This window comes from Oryza brachyantha, chromosome 2 (assembly GCF_000231095.2).
Source record: "Oryza brachyantha chromosome 2, ObraRS2, whole genome shotgun sequence".
In the NCBI taxonomy this organism is placed as follows: Eukaryota; Viridiplantae; Streptophyta; class Magnoliopsida; order Poales; family Poaceae; genus Oryza; species Oryza brachyantha.
Window position 1 is genome coordinate 5,024,219 of NC_023164.2, and position 16,934 is coordinate 5,041,152.

General features: G+C 38.8%; 2 protein-coding genes across 2 annotated transcripts; one reads left to right on the top strand and one right to left on the bottom strand.

Annotated features, from left to right (window-relative positions):
- Positions 1-2,285: 2,285 nt before the first annotated feature.
- On the bottom strand, positions 2,286-6,710 carry LOC102706817 (putative GPI-anchor transamidase). The gene is made up of 10 exons (XM_006648397.2): positions 6,340-6,710; positions 6,072-6,113; positions 5,836-5,980; positions 5,397-5,626; positions 5,194-5,251; positions 3,787-3,864; positions 3,595-3,683; positions 2,995-3,076; positions 2,736-2,915; positions 2,286-2,668 (listed from the first exon to the last, which is right to left on the bottom strand). Exons 1-10 carry the CDS (start codon positions 6,534-6,536, stop codon positions 2,531-2,533), a joined length of 1,239 nt encoding a protein of 412 aa, XP_006648460.2. The 5' UTR covers positions 6,537-6,710; the 3' UTR covers positions 2,286-2,530.
- Positions 6,711-12,374: 5,664 nt separating this feature from the next.
- LOC102720018 (tetraspanin-2-like) lies at positions 12,375-16,310 on the top strand. Its single transcript, XM_040520852.1, has 2 exons — positions 12,375-13,004; positions 15,624-16,310. Exons 1-2 carry the CDS (start codon positions 12,498-12,500, stop codon positions 15,927-15,929), a joined length of 813 nt encoding a protein of 270 aa, XP_040376786.1. The 5' UTR covers positions 12,375-12,497; the 3' UTR covers positions 15,930-16,310.
- Positions 16,311-16,934: the final 624 nt, after the last annotated feature.

The window sequence follows — 16,934 nt, forward strand, 5'->3', positions numbered from 1 at the left end:
TTTTGGGATGGAGACAGTACAAATGCAGAAGAAACGAACGGTATAGTTATAAGTACCTTGTTAATGCAAGCAAAAGTGGCCACCCAACTGGTTCTTTATTCTTGTGCACCTATCTGCAACGATGGTTCCTCCTTCGCCTGTCCATTCTGCATAACTGACGCTTGAATAGATCACCTTCAGTAATTGGTATAATTAATTATGCATAACTAACCCCCTAAATAGATCGCCTTCAGTAATCAGTATAATTAGGCCATACTCTTGTGGCAAGGAATGCATTACATATACTGATATATACGTCACATTTGCTTCCAGAAAGAGACCATAAAAATATGCAGCCAATATATTCACCAAATCACAATTCCTGGCATTCCCAGGATAGCTCGTATTTTAGCTAGTAAAAATATGAGCAGACGATTCATCAAACTTCCAGACTAGAATTATGGACGTTACGTGCAACAACATACTGTATTCCACAAAAGGTCAGGGATATGGGCATATCCGCATATGGCAGGCGGTTGACATAGTTGACAGTATGTATGATGTTTAACCGAATGAAACCCCAGCAGTACACCCTAATGCAAACAATTCAAGATTTGTCTTCAAATAACGGTTCCAATGGGACCTGGAGGACCATGCACCAGACATTCATAACTGTCACAAATGTCCAAGAATTCGCCTCTGAAACCAGAAAATGACACATATCCATATGCTCAGGTAGTTCATCCACTGCTTTCCATGAAATGGTTCTCTTCCTCCCTTGGCCATTTCAGATGCCTTCGTAGTGCTCAGGTATACCCTTATTCATCTTCATGTGACAACTGACAAACCACCAACTGGTCCATCGATACATAAAACAAATTCAATGACAATATAACACGGCATTGCAGCTATGCAGAGAAGACATTCTAGCAACTGAGCTGTAAGATATCCCACAGAATATTGTTCATTCATCAAAACATTGACAGTTATTACTGAAAGATGTGGTATCCAACACAGAAGATCTAACAAACTAGCATGCTTGCTGGTTGAGGTGGAGTGTAGATCCCTGGGACCATGCCTTAATAGAGAACAGCTGAGGTAGCAAAAGCCTACTCTATCATAACAGCTCTGACAATTATTTGGCACCACAGATCAGAAGAAAGTACTACACAGTAATGTGTTCAAAACTGCACATATAAGCACCATTTTATTGTACAATAAGCAATGGAGCTGTACTGGACTCCAGTCACTCTGAATAGATGACAGATAACAGATCTGGTAGATGAAATCAGAACTTTATCTTAGCTTCCTTTGGTACTATAATAGGTACATAGAACTCCCCAATAATATGATAATATTGATGAGAGATTGACATTTCGGCTACTGCCACTATGGACCACCATCACAACTGTTACAACAGATAATAGGGTCTGCCACTGCCAGTACCAGAATAAGGTCAATAATAATAAATCCACTTCAATACATCAAGACCCATAAACGGGGAAGATGACAGAATTCATGCAAACAAGCTCAATACAAATGGTGAAACCCATCAGGTGATAGTTAAAAGCATCCCCTTACGCCTGATCCCAATCTTGCATGGAATGTAGCTAAAACCTACATCAGCTCAGCTTGCTCTGGAGCACAGAAAAAAAAAATGAGCTTCCCAATCTCATAGGAAATTTTCCAGAAACCCTTTCATATAGCACCCAATGCTCCCTAAGGCTGTAAATGAGATTATTTGAACAAAGTCATCAGCAAAATAAACAAAGTTTGACATGTAGATACCTGTTAGATTCCATAATATTACATCCTTACCTCAATTTGAGGATTAAGAGGCTAAATGAATTATTAGGGGTCAAGTCAGACTCAGAAGTCAATTACAAGAATGAGAGAATCACTTTAGTGCCATAAGCAGCATGTAACTATGTAAGGAAACATGAGTTACACCACAGCAGGTACAATTACAACGAGGAATATAATAATACCACTTTATTCTGTTCAACGTAGGGCACAGCCTATGTCGTGTAACAATGGGCATATGACAAACACGCATGATTCATATATCAAAGCCAACATCCATGGTGCATTTAAATACAACAATGAGAAGGATGGCATGATAGTATGGTTGCACTAACAGTCTTAAATACCTTTCACAGAGGACATTAAAGCTCAATCTCTCTAAATCATATAATGAAAGGTATAGATGCCAGTGAGCATACGTAAGTGGGCAGTGCCATTTTCATCAGCTTGTTGCAAATATAATCAAATTTGTGGGATATGCTATGGAAGAATTGTAATACAAATGCATAAAAGTATTAAATAGAAAAGAATGGCAAATAATGAGTTCCCTGACAAGAAGTTGAACGTGGCATATAAAACTAAATACAAAATCATGTCCCAGCTGAATGGACATTTCCGAAAAGAAAAATATACAAAAAGTTAACCTCCAAAGTTTCTTCTTTCTTGACCTCACTCTCCAGGGGTTAAGATAATTCATTTATCTAGAAGAGGATGATGTGTGAACAGCACACTTCATACTTGATTGATTCTACATTGATAACCAGGTTGAAATCGCTAACAGTATACCCATTGTTCCCAGACCATACATAACAATAGTGTCAGCATTCTTGACATCAAGCTGTTCCAGCAGAACATCGGTCCATCCATGGGACCTTAATTGTGCTTCCTGCATGTTACAATTTGCTACGCATTAGTTTCGAAAAAAAAGTATATCAAAGTTTACTCAAACTCACTTTCATTTCTTCAATGTTTGATCTTCTTTGGCTAGCCTTATTCCGTAACATAACATGGTTCAGTAGATTATCTCCAGTGGACAGGATAGTTTCAACATCATCTGCAGCTACGAACCCTGAGTAGGCTGAATCTGTGTGGATAGTTTTCATGACTGATCCAAAGAAATTTGTCACAGGGACCTGAGCAAAGACAGGAAAGAATAAAATAATTCTGAACAAAAGAATGGTGTATTAGAAACAAATTTTAACCTATGTTTACCTCATTTAATGGCCGTTCATAAAGATCCATCCGATAATACGCAGTCGACAACAACATGGAAGGATTGTAGGAGTTGAAAAGACTGTAGCATAACAATGAAAAGGTTATAATTGTATCACAAAGATACCATTTTCAATGTACGAGATGAACATTATTTCGTAACTGGATGTTATCAAGCTACATGTTTTAAGAGTCTCAGTAATATAAGATGGCATATTTAAGCATATTCCACATGGGTTAGTTACAGAATACAAGAAACAAATACTCCACGGTCCTTTTAGAAATATAAGGCTGAATATATTTAGAACTATTCCACAGTTTGGACTCCCAAAGATCAGTAACTCCATTGAAAGATACTAGATATATATTCCATAATAAAGATGACTCATGTTATTCGCAGTTAATGCACATCCCAGAAAATTGCATTTTGAATCACATAAATAATAAATATATCTTGTGTAATATAGATACACTAATCAAATGGTTCACAGTTAATGCACATCCCTGTGGTAAAAATTATATGCATACAAGAAAGTTCTACAAAAGAAATATCATATAAAATTAACAAGAAAAAATCTTTCAAGAACACTGATCTTTTACCTGTTCAATGAGGCATTGCTATACATGTTGAGTTTCTCAAAGAAAGCAAGTGTATAAAAAGTAAACCTATCCACAACAGAAACACCAATCTGCCACAATCAAAATATCAGATTGGTCAGCTTATGGCCAGTGATAAGGCACAAAAGTTTGCAAACAATATATGACAGTTGTAAATGGAAGGCATGTTCTCACGTCTGAATCAAGATGATGAGAATAAGAGTTTTCACCCTTCATGCTGCTACCAATCGCCAAAACACCAGGTGATTGAAGCTGCAGATATTTAATATGTCAGGTACAGCTGCATATATAGTTTTCATATGCAGAAAAATGTTGACCATGCCAAAGGAAATAGCTGACATTGACTAAACAAAATTTTCTATATCAGGTTTTACTCATTTGTATCTGCATATAAAACAGTTTTGGTTTGTTATCTACAAATCCTTGTTAGATGGTCATCTTTACTTTTTTTTTTATTTAAGGCAGTGTATTGGTTCCTGCGAAACCTTTCTTGCCATATTATTTCTATTTCTTTGTAAATTTATTCCAGTGGAGGACTCCTCTAGTGTTCCGAAAAATGATGTGAACACTATCAATTGATAAATCAGTGTATCAAAATGTAGTAAGTGGAAACTGGAAAGTATGTGTTCATCCTACTCTCTCTGTACAATACTTCATGGAGTCTTGGGATTTTTTTTATTGTCTAATGCTCCCTCCGGACGCAAGTACTCGTTGTATTGGGAGAGCATCCAGTCGAAGTCTTAAAACTCAGTAAGTCAGTATCAATATCTTGTCAAATATTTAATTAAACAGGTGAAAATGGTGCATGTAAAGAAGTAGTTTCCTTATACTATAACTTTAATGCCTTTATTATTATTTCATAATGGAAATTAACAGTCAAAGTTCCATCTTAGAGACTGTATTGATGTCCAAATTACATTTGTTTGTGAACAGCAGAAGTAGTTTTAAGCAATATAACATAATATAGAAAATTTCACATAAGCAGTTCAAGTACATTTTGCACTATGAATTATGCACTGACAAAACAGAAAAATAGATATGAGAAAGGCAAACTATTTTGGCTTGGTTTTCTCTGTTTTTAGGTTAAACGAACATAGGGCCAAATAGCTTGTATATGGGAGCGCATGAGCGACAGGATCACTACTTCCTAGTGGCAAGCGCTTAACCTGGTGGCTGACTATGGTCAGCACCAGCCCACCTCCCGTGTTGGGCCGTGGGATTAGGATGAGATAGGCTTTTTATTGGCTTGGCGTTCAACTCACAGGAAAACAAGGGGTGGATTCTACAGCACTTTGGTTTGTATGGTGCGCTCGGTTTCTATCTGTTGAAAACCGAGCAGAATACTGAACCCTATCTACAGCAAAAATAAAATCGACTAAGAAACAGACAACCAAAAAAACTGGACTTCAATGCGGTTTGTCTCAATTTTCTTCAATCTCCAGTTTTTGGGAAATTGGTGCCCATCCCTAATGAAGGTGCAACCAAATATCATCACAAGTTACAAAAAGAAACCCTTCTTGTAAGCAAAGGTGCTTGAAGTAAAATGTTATGGGAAATAGTAACTAAGACACTGAGACAGACCTGTGAAAAGAGAGTGGCAGCTTGGCATGTATCTACCATTATCAACAACTCTTTAAATCTGAAATGCAGATCAAAAAGAAAAAGGCAGTTTGAAAAACTGAAGTATGAAATGAAGAGAGCAAAACAAAGGCCAAAAAAGATTTTATATAAATGAGGAAAGGGGGAAAAACTTGAAAAAACACACAAGATAGATCACATCGTACCTATGCTTCTCCTTCATTTGCTTCACTGCATCTGCTAAATCATGGCTCTGAAGTTCTTCGGAATCTTGGAACTTCAAAAACTCATCCCCACCATGTCCAGTCATGTATAAAAGAATATGGCTTCCTTCATCACTCAAAAGACGCTTTGATCTTGGTACAGCACTTTCATGTCTGCCAGTCAAAACTCTCAAAAAGTTTTCAACTGTCACCTCATAACCTCGGTAATCAACCTGTGCGTTAGGTACCCAAAAGGTAAAATCAGTACTAAATCCGATGATATTTTTTCGACAATCATGAATGAACATTATGAAGTGTTGCCAGCAATAGCATTCATTAGATACACCAAAAGTGAGCATTTTACAATGTATACTGTTCTGAAGTATTGGGATGTTAGGATTCAGCATTTCGTTAGCCATATTTCAAGAGTAAAAGAACTCACCTCAACATTGTCGCCATAGAGATTAAGCTGGTGGTTCTCATTATTGAAAACTTGGGCAGGATAGTTGTTCCTAGGATTACAAGCCATATCATCCGCCAACATAAGTATGATCCGCTCATCAGGTATTCCTAACCTCTTAACTGTTCTGTAAAAATCAAACCATGCATTGCTAATAAGGAATAATCTCTAGATAGTACAAGGACTAACAGGCGCACAAACATAATTAATTAAGCTACCTGTATAGAGACAGAGTATTCGCCATATGTCGATAATTAAACCTGGAGATCATTCACAATAATAGGTTAGAGCATCATCATTAGAACTCAAATTCGCTTACTAAGCAGCATCCGGAACTGAAAGCAAAAGCCCTAGAATGCACTAATCTGCCCCCCTCGCTTCCCCTTGATAGGCGAACTAGACGAGCATGCTTCCAGTTCCAGGCCACTACAGCTGGATCTCCCAACCACTGGGCGGTAAACAACGGTGCGGGAGGCGAGGTCTCACCAGAAGCGGGAGGTGCAGACGAGCACGGCCCAGTTGTTGTTGTGCATCGCGCCGGGCGACGCCGCCGCAGCCGCCGCGGAGGAGGAGGAGATGGAGATGGCGAGGAGCATCAGCGGCAGCATCGCGGGGAGGAGGAAGAGGAGGAGCACGCGAGGGGGGCGCGAGGGCCCGCGGATCCCGCCGCTGCCGGACGCCATGCCAGCCTCCGGCGGAGGGGCGGGGGGCGGCGGCGCGCGCAGGGGGTGTCGGGAATCTAGGCGAGGCGAGCGCCACGGGACACGCTTCACTGGGCGGCGCGGCGTGAACGGGGCCGCCGTGCTGGTCGCCGGAGGAGTGGGGGAGTCGGTGGTGGGCCCTGCCCTCGCGAGCAAAAAGGAGGGGGGGTTTAAATGGGCCATAATTGGTCGCCTTTGGGGCTAGAGCATCTCCAACAATTAAGTTCTAAAAATACTGACATTGAAAGCTAAAATGTTACTTTAACAATTGTTCGAAAAAGCTCTCAAGTTATTAGCATTTCTAAAACCAGGTATTTCTTGAACTAAATTTTGGCCTTCTAGTAGGGTTCTCAATCTCACAATAACTGTGTTGGACTGTTGGTATTCTCACCAAAAATCAATGACTAACCATGTCATTGATATGCATACCTTTGACAAAAAAAAACATTTCTTTGTGATAGCTATATGCTACTAGTTACTAGCATGTGAAATACTTCTCATATGTGATTTTTTTTATTTGAGACTTTGAAGAATTACTTAAAACAATGCCATAGGAACTAGAGAAGAATAATTACCATAGTACCATGGGAACCGGAGAAGAACGATTGCCCCATGCTAATATTTTCTAAGTGGCAAATCAATAAATTTTTAGAATCCAATTTTAGGGGAATTGTTGGAGTTAGGAGTTACTTTAAGGCCAATTTCTTTTGAGATGACCCCAATCCAAAATTATTGGGGGTAAGTTTTTAGTCATCTATTGGAGATGCTCAAACGTTGGGCTGACGAAATTTAAAACAGAATGGGCTCTTGGTGCTTTTATGGACTAAGTTTATTTTTTATTTGAGTTCCTTTAATTTCACACTGAGTTTGACCATAGTAGCTGAATCATAGATACAAAAGTTTATTTTTCAGATTATAGTTCCTTTAACTTGACACTAACTTTGGCACCAACTTTATTTTTCAGATTTGGCTTTTATATAAATGTTTTATTTATAAATTATTTTTCATTTGCAAATATGTTGTTTGGTTTTTTTTTAAAAAAAAGTCAAACAATCACCCCCAAGTTAGGCCACGACTTAAGCGAAAACATTAAGAAAATACTTTTATATATGAAAAGGCCAAATATGCCGTTTGTTTCCCATGAAAAATCCAAGTTGCATATTTACGAACTAAACTAAATTGTAAATAAAAAAATTATATATGTAACTTTAGTGACCTAAAAGCCAAAACTAAAAATTAAACTTCGGTAAAAAAACTCAAACCAACTCTAAATTTAATGTTAGAAATTCAAATTTTTGCTTATAAGCATAGTCAGAAATAAAAAGATGGGGTGCAAGCTTATTACTGCCAGGATTTCTGGGAATACGGATGGACATTGAAAAGTAATCGGAACTATAGACGGTTTGTCTTCTAAAAACTTTCTATTTGTGGATTGTCATATTATGTTATGTAACATTCACAGTACAATGACTAGGATAATTTTCATAGTATTAAATGAGTTGTCACATAGGATAAAAGATACTGTATCATGTGAGTTAACGAAAAAGAGAAGAAAATCGTGTCATGTACATGAGACATGGTTTCTACACAATACCCAAAGCATGTTGAGATATTGGTAACATTAAATTCACATGTTAATTTATAGTGTTTATATTGTAAGAGTAGTAGCTACTACTAGTTTTCTTTATGATATGGAGGGTATAGAAACCATGACCAGTGTCTTGCATAAAGATTGCTATAACACAAAATATTCCATGTGGTGCATGAGTCAAACCAGAGGCTTCGTGGGCTGATGCAGTAAATTACATTGTAAATCATATTAAAATTCTTCTAAATAAAATATATAGCTAGTCCTTAAAATTTAGACCGAAGTATCATCTATCTACAAACTTATAAAATATACATCTTGGTTTTCAATCTTAGTTTAATATATCATATAAGGACCCAAAATATAAATGTGTAACTCGGTGACTGATGTGGTCGTCCATGTTTATAAGAAATGTTATATTTTTTACGCCACTCCTATACAGTACGTCACCAAATTAACTCCTAACGCTCTCATAAGTTGAGGTCCATTGTTCATCTTCATAGGAACATTTACATCTTGCAGACTCATTGTATCAATCTTTTACTATTGCACCATATATCACGCCTACATGAACCTATGACCACATTGATGATCGTCGTTGTCCTAATCACCCTCTCTTCACCTCCTATTCCCACTGATACAGTGGGACTGACAGGAGTTGATTTTGGAGGCATAGTGTAGTAGAGGGTCTTATATATAATATTTTTTACGCTTTGATATTGGTGTTAGCATCGAGCTCGGAGCCTGTTGAAAAGCAATGCAGAACCTAGAAGCAAAACCTAGAAGAAGGGTAAATAGGCTTCCTAAAAATATTTAATAACATCGCTAAAAAACAACATTAATCGGACCCTCTAGTCAATGGAGATTTAACTTAATCAAAAATAAATCTCTACGAACTAAAGGAAAGCTCGAAGCCTTTACACAAAGCTAGAAACCACACACAACCTAACTCAAAGGAACACGAGGCAAAATCAAAGAGAGAAAGGACGAGTTTTATCAAGTTCGGACTACTCATATCTTACTATCTCTTGAGGAGCTCCTCAAAGCTAGATCTCTCTCGACCCTAAGCCACACCAAACGATCATGAAGATTAGTTTGGTATCAACTAAAAGTTATCTCTTTTCCTTGCGGAGACAAGGTGCACCTTCACAAACTTTTTAGGACAATCCACAACACGAAGAACACTCAAAAGTGATGCCTCACTTCCTGGTATGTCGTCCTCCAAGAGTAATAAGCTCAAAGCAGCATCCTGATCAATCATCAAGACTCAAATATGACAACTAGCTCACTTCCTCTTAAAAAGTAGCCCAAAATATCTTGAATCACTTAACAACACTATGAAGAATCATAGGTTCTCATGAATAGCTACATGACATAAAAAATAAAGTAGAGTTGCCAAACAAAAGCTCTAGGGCGGAGGGGCTTTTAAATCCACGCACATCATCATCTCGTTAGACACAACCCGACTATCAGGGGCTCTACTCCGAGCTTACACCCTTTGGCCAACACTTCTATATTTTTTTTTGTCAGCCAGCCAAACCCTTTGGCTAGATGGGCCAGACCTTTGATCACTGGTTGACAGGACTTATCTAAAGAGTGAAAGTGTTGTGTCAATTGTGTCTCTCCCAAAATGATATTTGTGCACAAGGATTCAAAAGAACACTATTTGTAACTCCCTGGATAGTATGACTTCCATGTTACTCAAATTCATACTAAAAATAAAGTTAAATAGCTCGGTCATTTTTACCATCTTTCCATCAAATCCACTTGGGGGGTTTGTGATCCAACATGTTCAATCTCAAGTGCTTTCCTTCACTTATCTCAATGAATTCATTAGCCACTTAACCACTTCGTTATTATTCAACCAAAAATCACTTAGAGATGCCTGTGCACTTTCACCTATATCGTATGCACACTAGCTCTCGAGTGATAAACTAAACCCATCAGTGTTTTGTATATTCATTATATAAATTCATGAAAATTGATGATATCTTGATACAAGTTTTAAGTAGGGGTGTCTGTCTATTTTACTCCAGTTATTTAATCCAAAAGTTATGGAATATTGGGCGTGTTCGCAAGTAGCGGAAGGTGTTTGACTTAATTAGAGCAGGCAAAACAAGAAATATCATTAGTGAATAATTAATTAAGTAGTATTAGCTATTGTAAACTTGAAAAATGAATTAATCTGATTTATAAAACAAACTTTTATAGAAACTTATTTAGGAAAAAACATACGATTTAGCAGTTTGGAAAGCGTGCACATAGAAAAAGAGGCTAGCATAGTTGCAAAAGAACATCACAACTACTCGTACCAGCGAGAGACCGAGTAGTGTGCCGTTAAGGGTGTGTTTAGTTGGTGGGATATGCTTGGATGGAAGATAATTGTTCGGGTTTTTAATGCGTTTGGTTCATGGGCGAAACTAAATATGGTGGCCCAGAAAGAGAATATTTTATAAAGATGCTGGATGGGTGTATCCGGCCAAATTGGCTGGATGAGCTCATTCACCTCACTAAGGGCACCTCCAATGTATAGTGCTTAGTGAGATGCTTGACAATATGATTAAGCTAAACACTATACTTAAGTGAGCCGCTTAAGTATAGTGCTTAGCTTAATTATGTTGAGCACCTCACTAAGCCCTACGCATTGGAGGTGTTCTAACAATTATCATTAGTGATTGTTTAGTGATAATTAGCTTGTTTTGTCAGTAATTAACATGTTTACATTAGTGTTAATTAATGTAATAGATATATTTTATTGATAATTTATTTATGATAAAATCTATAATAATTAATGTATATTATTATTTATTAGTAATTCAATATGTCCATCCTCATCCAAATAAAAAATTAGATTATCCTATCCATCTAACCAAACATAAAATTAAATTGGATCACCGTATCGCTAAAAACATAAATAACCATATCACATTCCACCGTAACCACCGACCAAACACAAACACATCCTACAACAAACGGTGACGCGATGCATCCATACAACCGTGCCGCCATGCATGACGAGATACGGCTGTGGCCTCTTGCCAAGATGACGATGGCAGGCAAGAGCTAGACGCTCCTCGAAGGCGGCCAGGCCAGCTTCACACCCAGACGCGATCGATCCCCATCCCGGTTTGCCTCGCCACGGCGGCTTCAACCAACTCATTTGCATAGAGATTTCTTACTCTTCTTTTTTTTTTCTCTAAAGTAAAAAACGCTTCAACCTGGCAGAAAAAGCAAGTACACTGCAACGTAGCCGATGGAGATGGAAGGTTGGTGCTTTATAAGCATATTAGCTAAACGGCTTATTAACGCATTAAAATTAATCTATGTAAAAAAACATATATTTTTAGCGAGTTAAAAAGTAAAGGTTAGAATAAATGATAAAAATATTTTTTAAATATAAATTTTAGCCTATAACCGAATAAGCAAAAACAAGATGAGATGGACGTTGGAGACACTGCAGTTGCCCACTGCATTGTCCGTCTCGTCCACACTGTGGAGGGAGATTGAGGTCTTATAAAAACATCACATCAGATATACGGATATATATTTAAGCTATTAAACGTAGTCTAATTATAAAATAAATTATATATTTCGCAAAGAAACTACGAGACAAATTTTTTGAGCCTAATTAATCTGTCATTAGCATATGCGGGTTACTGTAGCACTTATGACTAATTGCGTACCACCTCCGTTTCAAAATAAACAAATTTATGTGTATTTGGATAAAATTTTTGACTCTTCGTCTTATTTAAATTTTTTTATGATTAATATTTTTATTGTTACTACATGATAAAATATAAATAGTACTTTACTTGTGACTTTTTTAATTTTTTAATAATTTTTTTAAATAAGACGGATGATCAAACACTCAACCTACCAAACACAAAAAATCCTTTTTTAGGACGGAGTAGTAATAATTAGGCTCAAAAGATTCGTCACACGATTTTCATCATAACTACGTAATTAATTTTAATATTCATGTATATTTAATGCTTCCTTTATGTGTCCAAAAATTTAATCAAATGTTTTAAAGTGGAAAACTTTTTGGGAGCCTCACAAAGAACCGCCACGCTGTCAAACCGTCCATCCAATCCCGGGCGCACACACATCGCACCTGAAAAGCCACGTCAACAAGGGACCCACCTTCCTTGGCCCCATCTGCCAGTCTCCCCACTCTCCCCCAAATCCCCCGCCACCTTCTCCCCCAAGCTCTTCTTCTCCGGCTCTCCTCCTCTTCCCTTTTCTGTGCCAAACCCACCCCCACACGCGCGCGCGCACATGCACGAGGTCGGCAGCTCAGAGCAGCTGAAACCGAGGGCCAGCAGCTGTGAGCTCGAGCTCGAGCCTACAGGGCCATGGCGGTGAGCAACAACATCACGGCGTGCGTGACGCTGATGGCGCTGATCTGCGCCGTCCCGGTGATCGCGTCGGGCGTTTGGTTCGCCTCGGCCCAGGGGGAGGAGTGCGCGCGCCTCGCGCGGTGGCCCGTCGCCATCCTGGGCGGCCTCATCCTCCTCGCCGCGCTCGCCGGCTTCGTCGGCGCCTACTGGAACCGCCGCCGCCTCCTCGCCTTCTACCTCTTCGCCATGGCGTCGCTCATCGCCCTCCTCGTCGCGCTCCTCGTCTTCGCCTTCGCCGTCACCCGCGGCTCCGGCGCCTACCCGGTTGTCGGCCGCGCCTACGACGAGTACCACCTCGACGGCTTCTCCATGTGGCTCCGCGGCTACGTCTCCGACGACCCCGCGCGGTGGGAGCGCATCAAGGCCTGCCTCGTCGTCTCCGACACCTGCAAGAAGCTCGCCCGCCAGGCCGGCTTCCTCACCGCCGACCAGTTCTACCAGTCTCACCTCTCGCCACTCCAGGTATCATTTTTATCCCATCATTACCGTCTTAATTAATCACCCCTTCGCCTAATTAACCTGGGGTGATTGTTTGGCGTTTCTTAAACGGAAAAATAATTTATAAATAAAAATTTTATATAAGTATTTTTATGATCCGAAAAATAGTGCTGAAAAATAAATTTTTATAAAAGGAAATCTTAAAATCAATACAACTACTTAAAAATTCAAAGTTTAGCTTATAAGTATAAGAAAAGCAGGCTTATTGGTAACTACTGGTAATGTTTATCTGTTAATTAATTACCACTACAAACTTAGTTGATGAAATTACAAAAAAAACACATCCTTTTTCTCAGTTTGAATACATTAGCAGTAGCTAGGACATCTAGCTGAAACAAATCGTAGAACTTTTCAGTTTTTTTTTTACAAGGATCAGCTTCTCTCAGCATCTAGAGATAGGAGATGCTACTAGAAGAGAAGAATCAGATACAACTTTAAAAAGAAAGCAGGACTGAATTTATCGGTGTACCTCGCTGTCACTCAGTGTGCAAACGCAAGTGATATATAAAGGGGAATCCATGTGTAGGTCCATGCATTTAAGCCTTTTTTTTGGTACAAATCAGGCAGTGACATGGACAGGGGAATATAGTTGCGTAATGGGGCGATTTCTTGGTCGGATGTGCTTTGCTTAACAAAAATTCTTCGTACTTTTGTTATAGCAAGTTCAATAGTTATAGTCAACTAATAGCTCTAATTCATCTATAGTCAATCTAATAGTTAATTTATACGATAGTTGCCTATAAAATATTAATACATGGTCCCACATATCATACACACATTGTGTCTTAGAGTCTATGCTGTACCTAGCTATAAATTAGTAGCACGCTGCTCTCTCTCATCTTTTATCTTATTAAAATATTTTTGTAGCTGGCTTGTATCTGCTCTTATCTGCAGAGATCATGCACAAAGTCCTTTTCACTTTTCTTTTTGCCAGAGGGAAAAAAAAAGGAGAGAATTCAGATATATGCATAATAATTTCTTATTGGGGACAGGATTGGAGACAGTTAATTTCTTCATAAAAAGATTAGAGACAGGAGTTCATGGGCCGGTGCATGGGAGAGTGCGATTAGTCCTGTTGATTATAGAGTCCATTACTGAATTTGTGTTGCCAATGTATGGGGCTTAATAGTTTTTAAGAGCAATCATCGATCTCTCTGCGTCCTCATCTATGCAGAGTTTGTCTGTCTGTGTCTGCACATTTTACTAGTAACGACTAGAGCATCCTTCAACAGCTTACGTAAATTTAGTCATCCATATCTTTATTTGGATGATCATCTAAAACACTTTCATCCTTTATATCCCTTTGTACTTCAACAGATCATCTATATATGACATTCTCTATATCTATTTAGAGGATTGGAGAGAAGACATCTAAATATAGAGTTTCTCTCTCTTAATATGGATGACATCAAAAATAGATGATGAGATAGATGATCTGCTGGAGCTCAATTTTTACTTTTTATTCTCTATTTCTAGGATGAATGATGGGATAGATTAGCTGTTGGGTACTCAAAGCCTCGAGGCTCATGGATCTCTCTAGGAAGGATCGATCTGCCAGCTGCCTGGACCCTGGAGCCATCCTTTGATGCTTCATTGGTAAAAACAAAAAAAGGGGGAAAATGTAGTCTCAGATCTACATGTACTAAGAAATAGATTCCACAGTGCCAAGATATATTTGTTTTCATCTTTCATAGAAAAAAACTTGAGCTTTTTGCTGACTTTGTTGATGCAACCTAGAAGATGTTAACTGATAAAATGTGGGCTCCTTTGAAACGCACGAAAGGAAAAATACATGAATATGGAAAACTTATAATAGGATACGATTATATGTGCAAAAAGTAGGATTGAAAAACATGAGAAAAAAACGAAGCATGTCGTTTGAAATACAGAAGTAGAGTAAAAGATAGTATTCTTCCCAAACAAGCATAGTATATGTTTAAACATTTTTATTTAGAGCTACGTTGGTTTTCTTTGGATTTGTCAAAGAAAGTGAAACAAGAGGGTCCTAATGTATGTTGAAATTCTTATGGATTTCCTATGAAAAGGGTAATTTCGATGGCATTGATACCGTGGTAGTTTTGTAATAATAGTTTATAAATCTGTAGTAAACTTAGAGTGAGTATAATAAGATGTAAGCGAGCACTAAAAATTATCACATCATATTTATGTTTACATGAAATAGAGAGAATATAAGAGAAGAAAAATGAGATATAAATTTACAGCCAACCACATACAAACTCTAAGCCAATGAGTGTGTAGGAGGTGGACTATATATTTAAATATAATATATGTTTACATGTAATTGTCGTATAAGTTGGTTCTATATTGGTTCTTAATAACGTAAAAAGATTTTACTTTTACTATTGATCAAACATTTGATTTTTTGTGCATGGGGACGGAAGTAGAGGACGTGTATGGATTTTTTTACTTAAGTGCACGTTTTCAAATTATCATCAATCCATCAAACAGTTACCGAATTTGATTGATGAAATTAAAATTTACTGGACGGACCCAAAAGATTTTTGAGCCGGTAATTAACTTTTTTATTGTAATGGTATAATCTTTGTGTTTGGTGCATTGCAGTCTGGGTGCTGCAAGCCGCCGGCGGTGTGCGGGTACAACTACGTGAGCCCGACGGTGTGGGCGGGGCCGGCGGCGCGGCCGGCGGCGGACCCGGACTGCGCGGTGTGGGGGAACGACCCGTCGCAGCTGTGCTACGAGTGCGAGTCCTGCCGCGCGGGCCTCCTCGCCGCGCTCCGCGACCAGTGGCGCCGCGCCAACATCGCCCTCGTCGTCGCCGCCGTCGCCCTCGTCTTCCTCTACCTCGTCGGCTGCAGCGCCTACAAGAACGCCCATGCCGAAGCCCTCTTCCGCCGCTACAAGTGGTAGCCAGTAGCCACACAAGCTCAGAGAACGCCTGCCATGCATGCCCTCCTCCAGATCGCCTTCCGTTTCAGACTTCGTTTTAATCAGAGATCGATGTAGTAGTTCAGATTTATGGCCAGATTGTGATCGGTATTTCGGTGTGATTTCGTGATTTGCTTGGTTTCTGAACCTCATGTTGATGGATGTGTGTGTGTGGATCATGGATGGTCATGTTCAGTTCAGGGGACAAGTACCAGGCATGCTGCGTGTCAATCGTTGAGGCTAGCATCATTGGATGCCATGCCATCGGAGTACACAACACGAGGGTCACACAGTGCATGTCAGATTGTCAGGTACTTGCTCAATTCACATGGCCACAGTCCAATGTACAGTAGACCAGATGCATATGTGAAATCTCGAAACAAAACAACCGTCTTTTTCGTTCACTTGTTTAGATCGTAAAAAAAATTTGAAAAAAAATCAGATCAAGTTCTTGACACGTATTAAACGTAGTCTAATTATAAAATAAATTTCAGATTCTGTCTGAAAACCACGAGACGAATCTTTTAAGTCTAATTAATCCGTCATTAACACATGTTTATTATTGTAGCACTTATGGCTAATTATGTCATAATTAGGCTCAAAAGATTCGTCTCATGATTTCTCCCTTAACTTTTAATACTCATATATATTTAATGCTTTATTTAGGTGTCCAAAGATTTGATGTAATGTTTTTAAGAAAAATTTTTGGGAACTTGTTCAGTATGGGATTCGAATCTGAACATCAGCCTCCAGCAACAGAAGAAGGTATACATGATACATACATCTAAACAAAATGTACTAGTTCTATTTCAATGTATTCTGAGCACTAGATTACATCCACGCAACCATTCCTTTTCAGACAACACGCAGCAGATTGTAGGGCATCCATTCCTGGAGTCCTGGACCGAACACCTTTATCAACTCTGCACGAACAAGCACGTAGCAACAGTCTAACCAGTAGCAGTACTAGCCTGCAACTGCAATAAG

Excerpts from the sequence above, each read along its gene's own strand:
- LOC102706817 (XM_006648397.2), bottom strand. The coding sequence starts at position 6,536 with ATGGCGTCCGGCAGCGGCGGGATCCGCGGGCCCTCGCGCCCCCCTCGC. Across the intron at positions 3,865-5,193 it reads CTGCCACTCTCTTTTCACAG|CTTCAATCACCTGGTGTTTT; the intron begins GTCTGTCTCAGT and ends AAATATCTGCAG. Across the intron at positions 2,669-2,735 it reads CAAACATTGAAGAAATGAAA|GAAGCACAATTAAGGTCCCA; the intron begins GTGAGTTTGAGT and ends TGTAACATGCAG.
- LOC102720018 (XM_040520852.1), top strand. The coding sequence starts at position 12,498 with ATGGCGGTGAGCAACAACATCACGGCGTGCGTGACGCTGATGGCGCTG. Across the intron at positions 13,005-15,623 it reads CTCACCTCTCGCCACTCCAG|TCTGGGTGCTGCAAGCCGCC; the intron begins GTATCATTTTTA and ends GGTGCATTGCAG.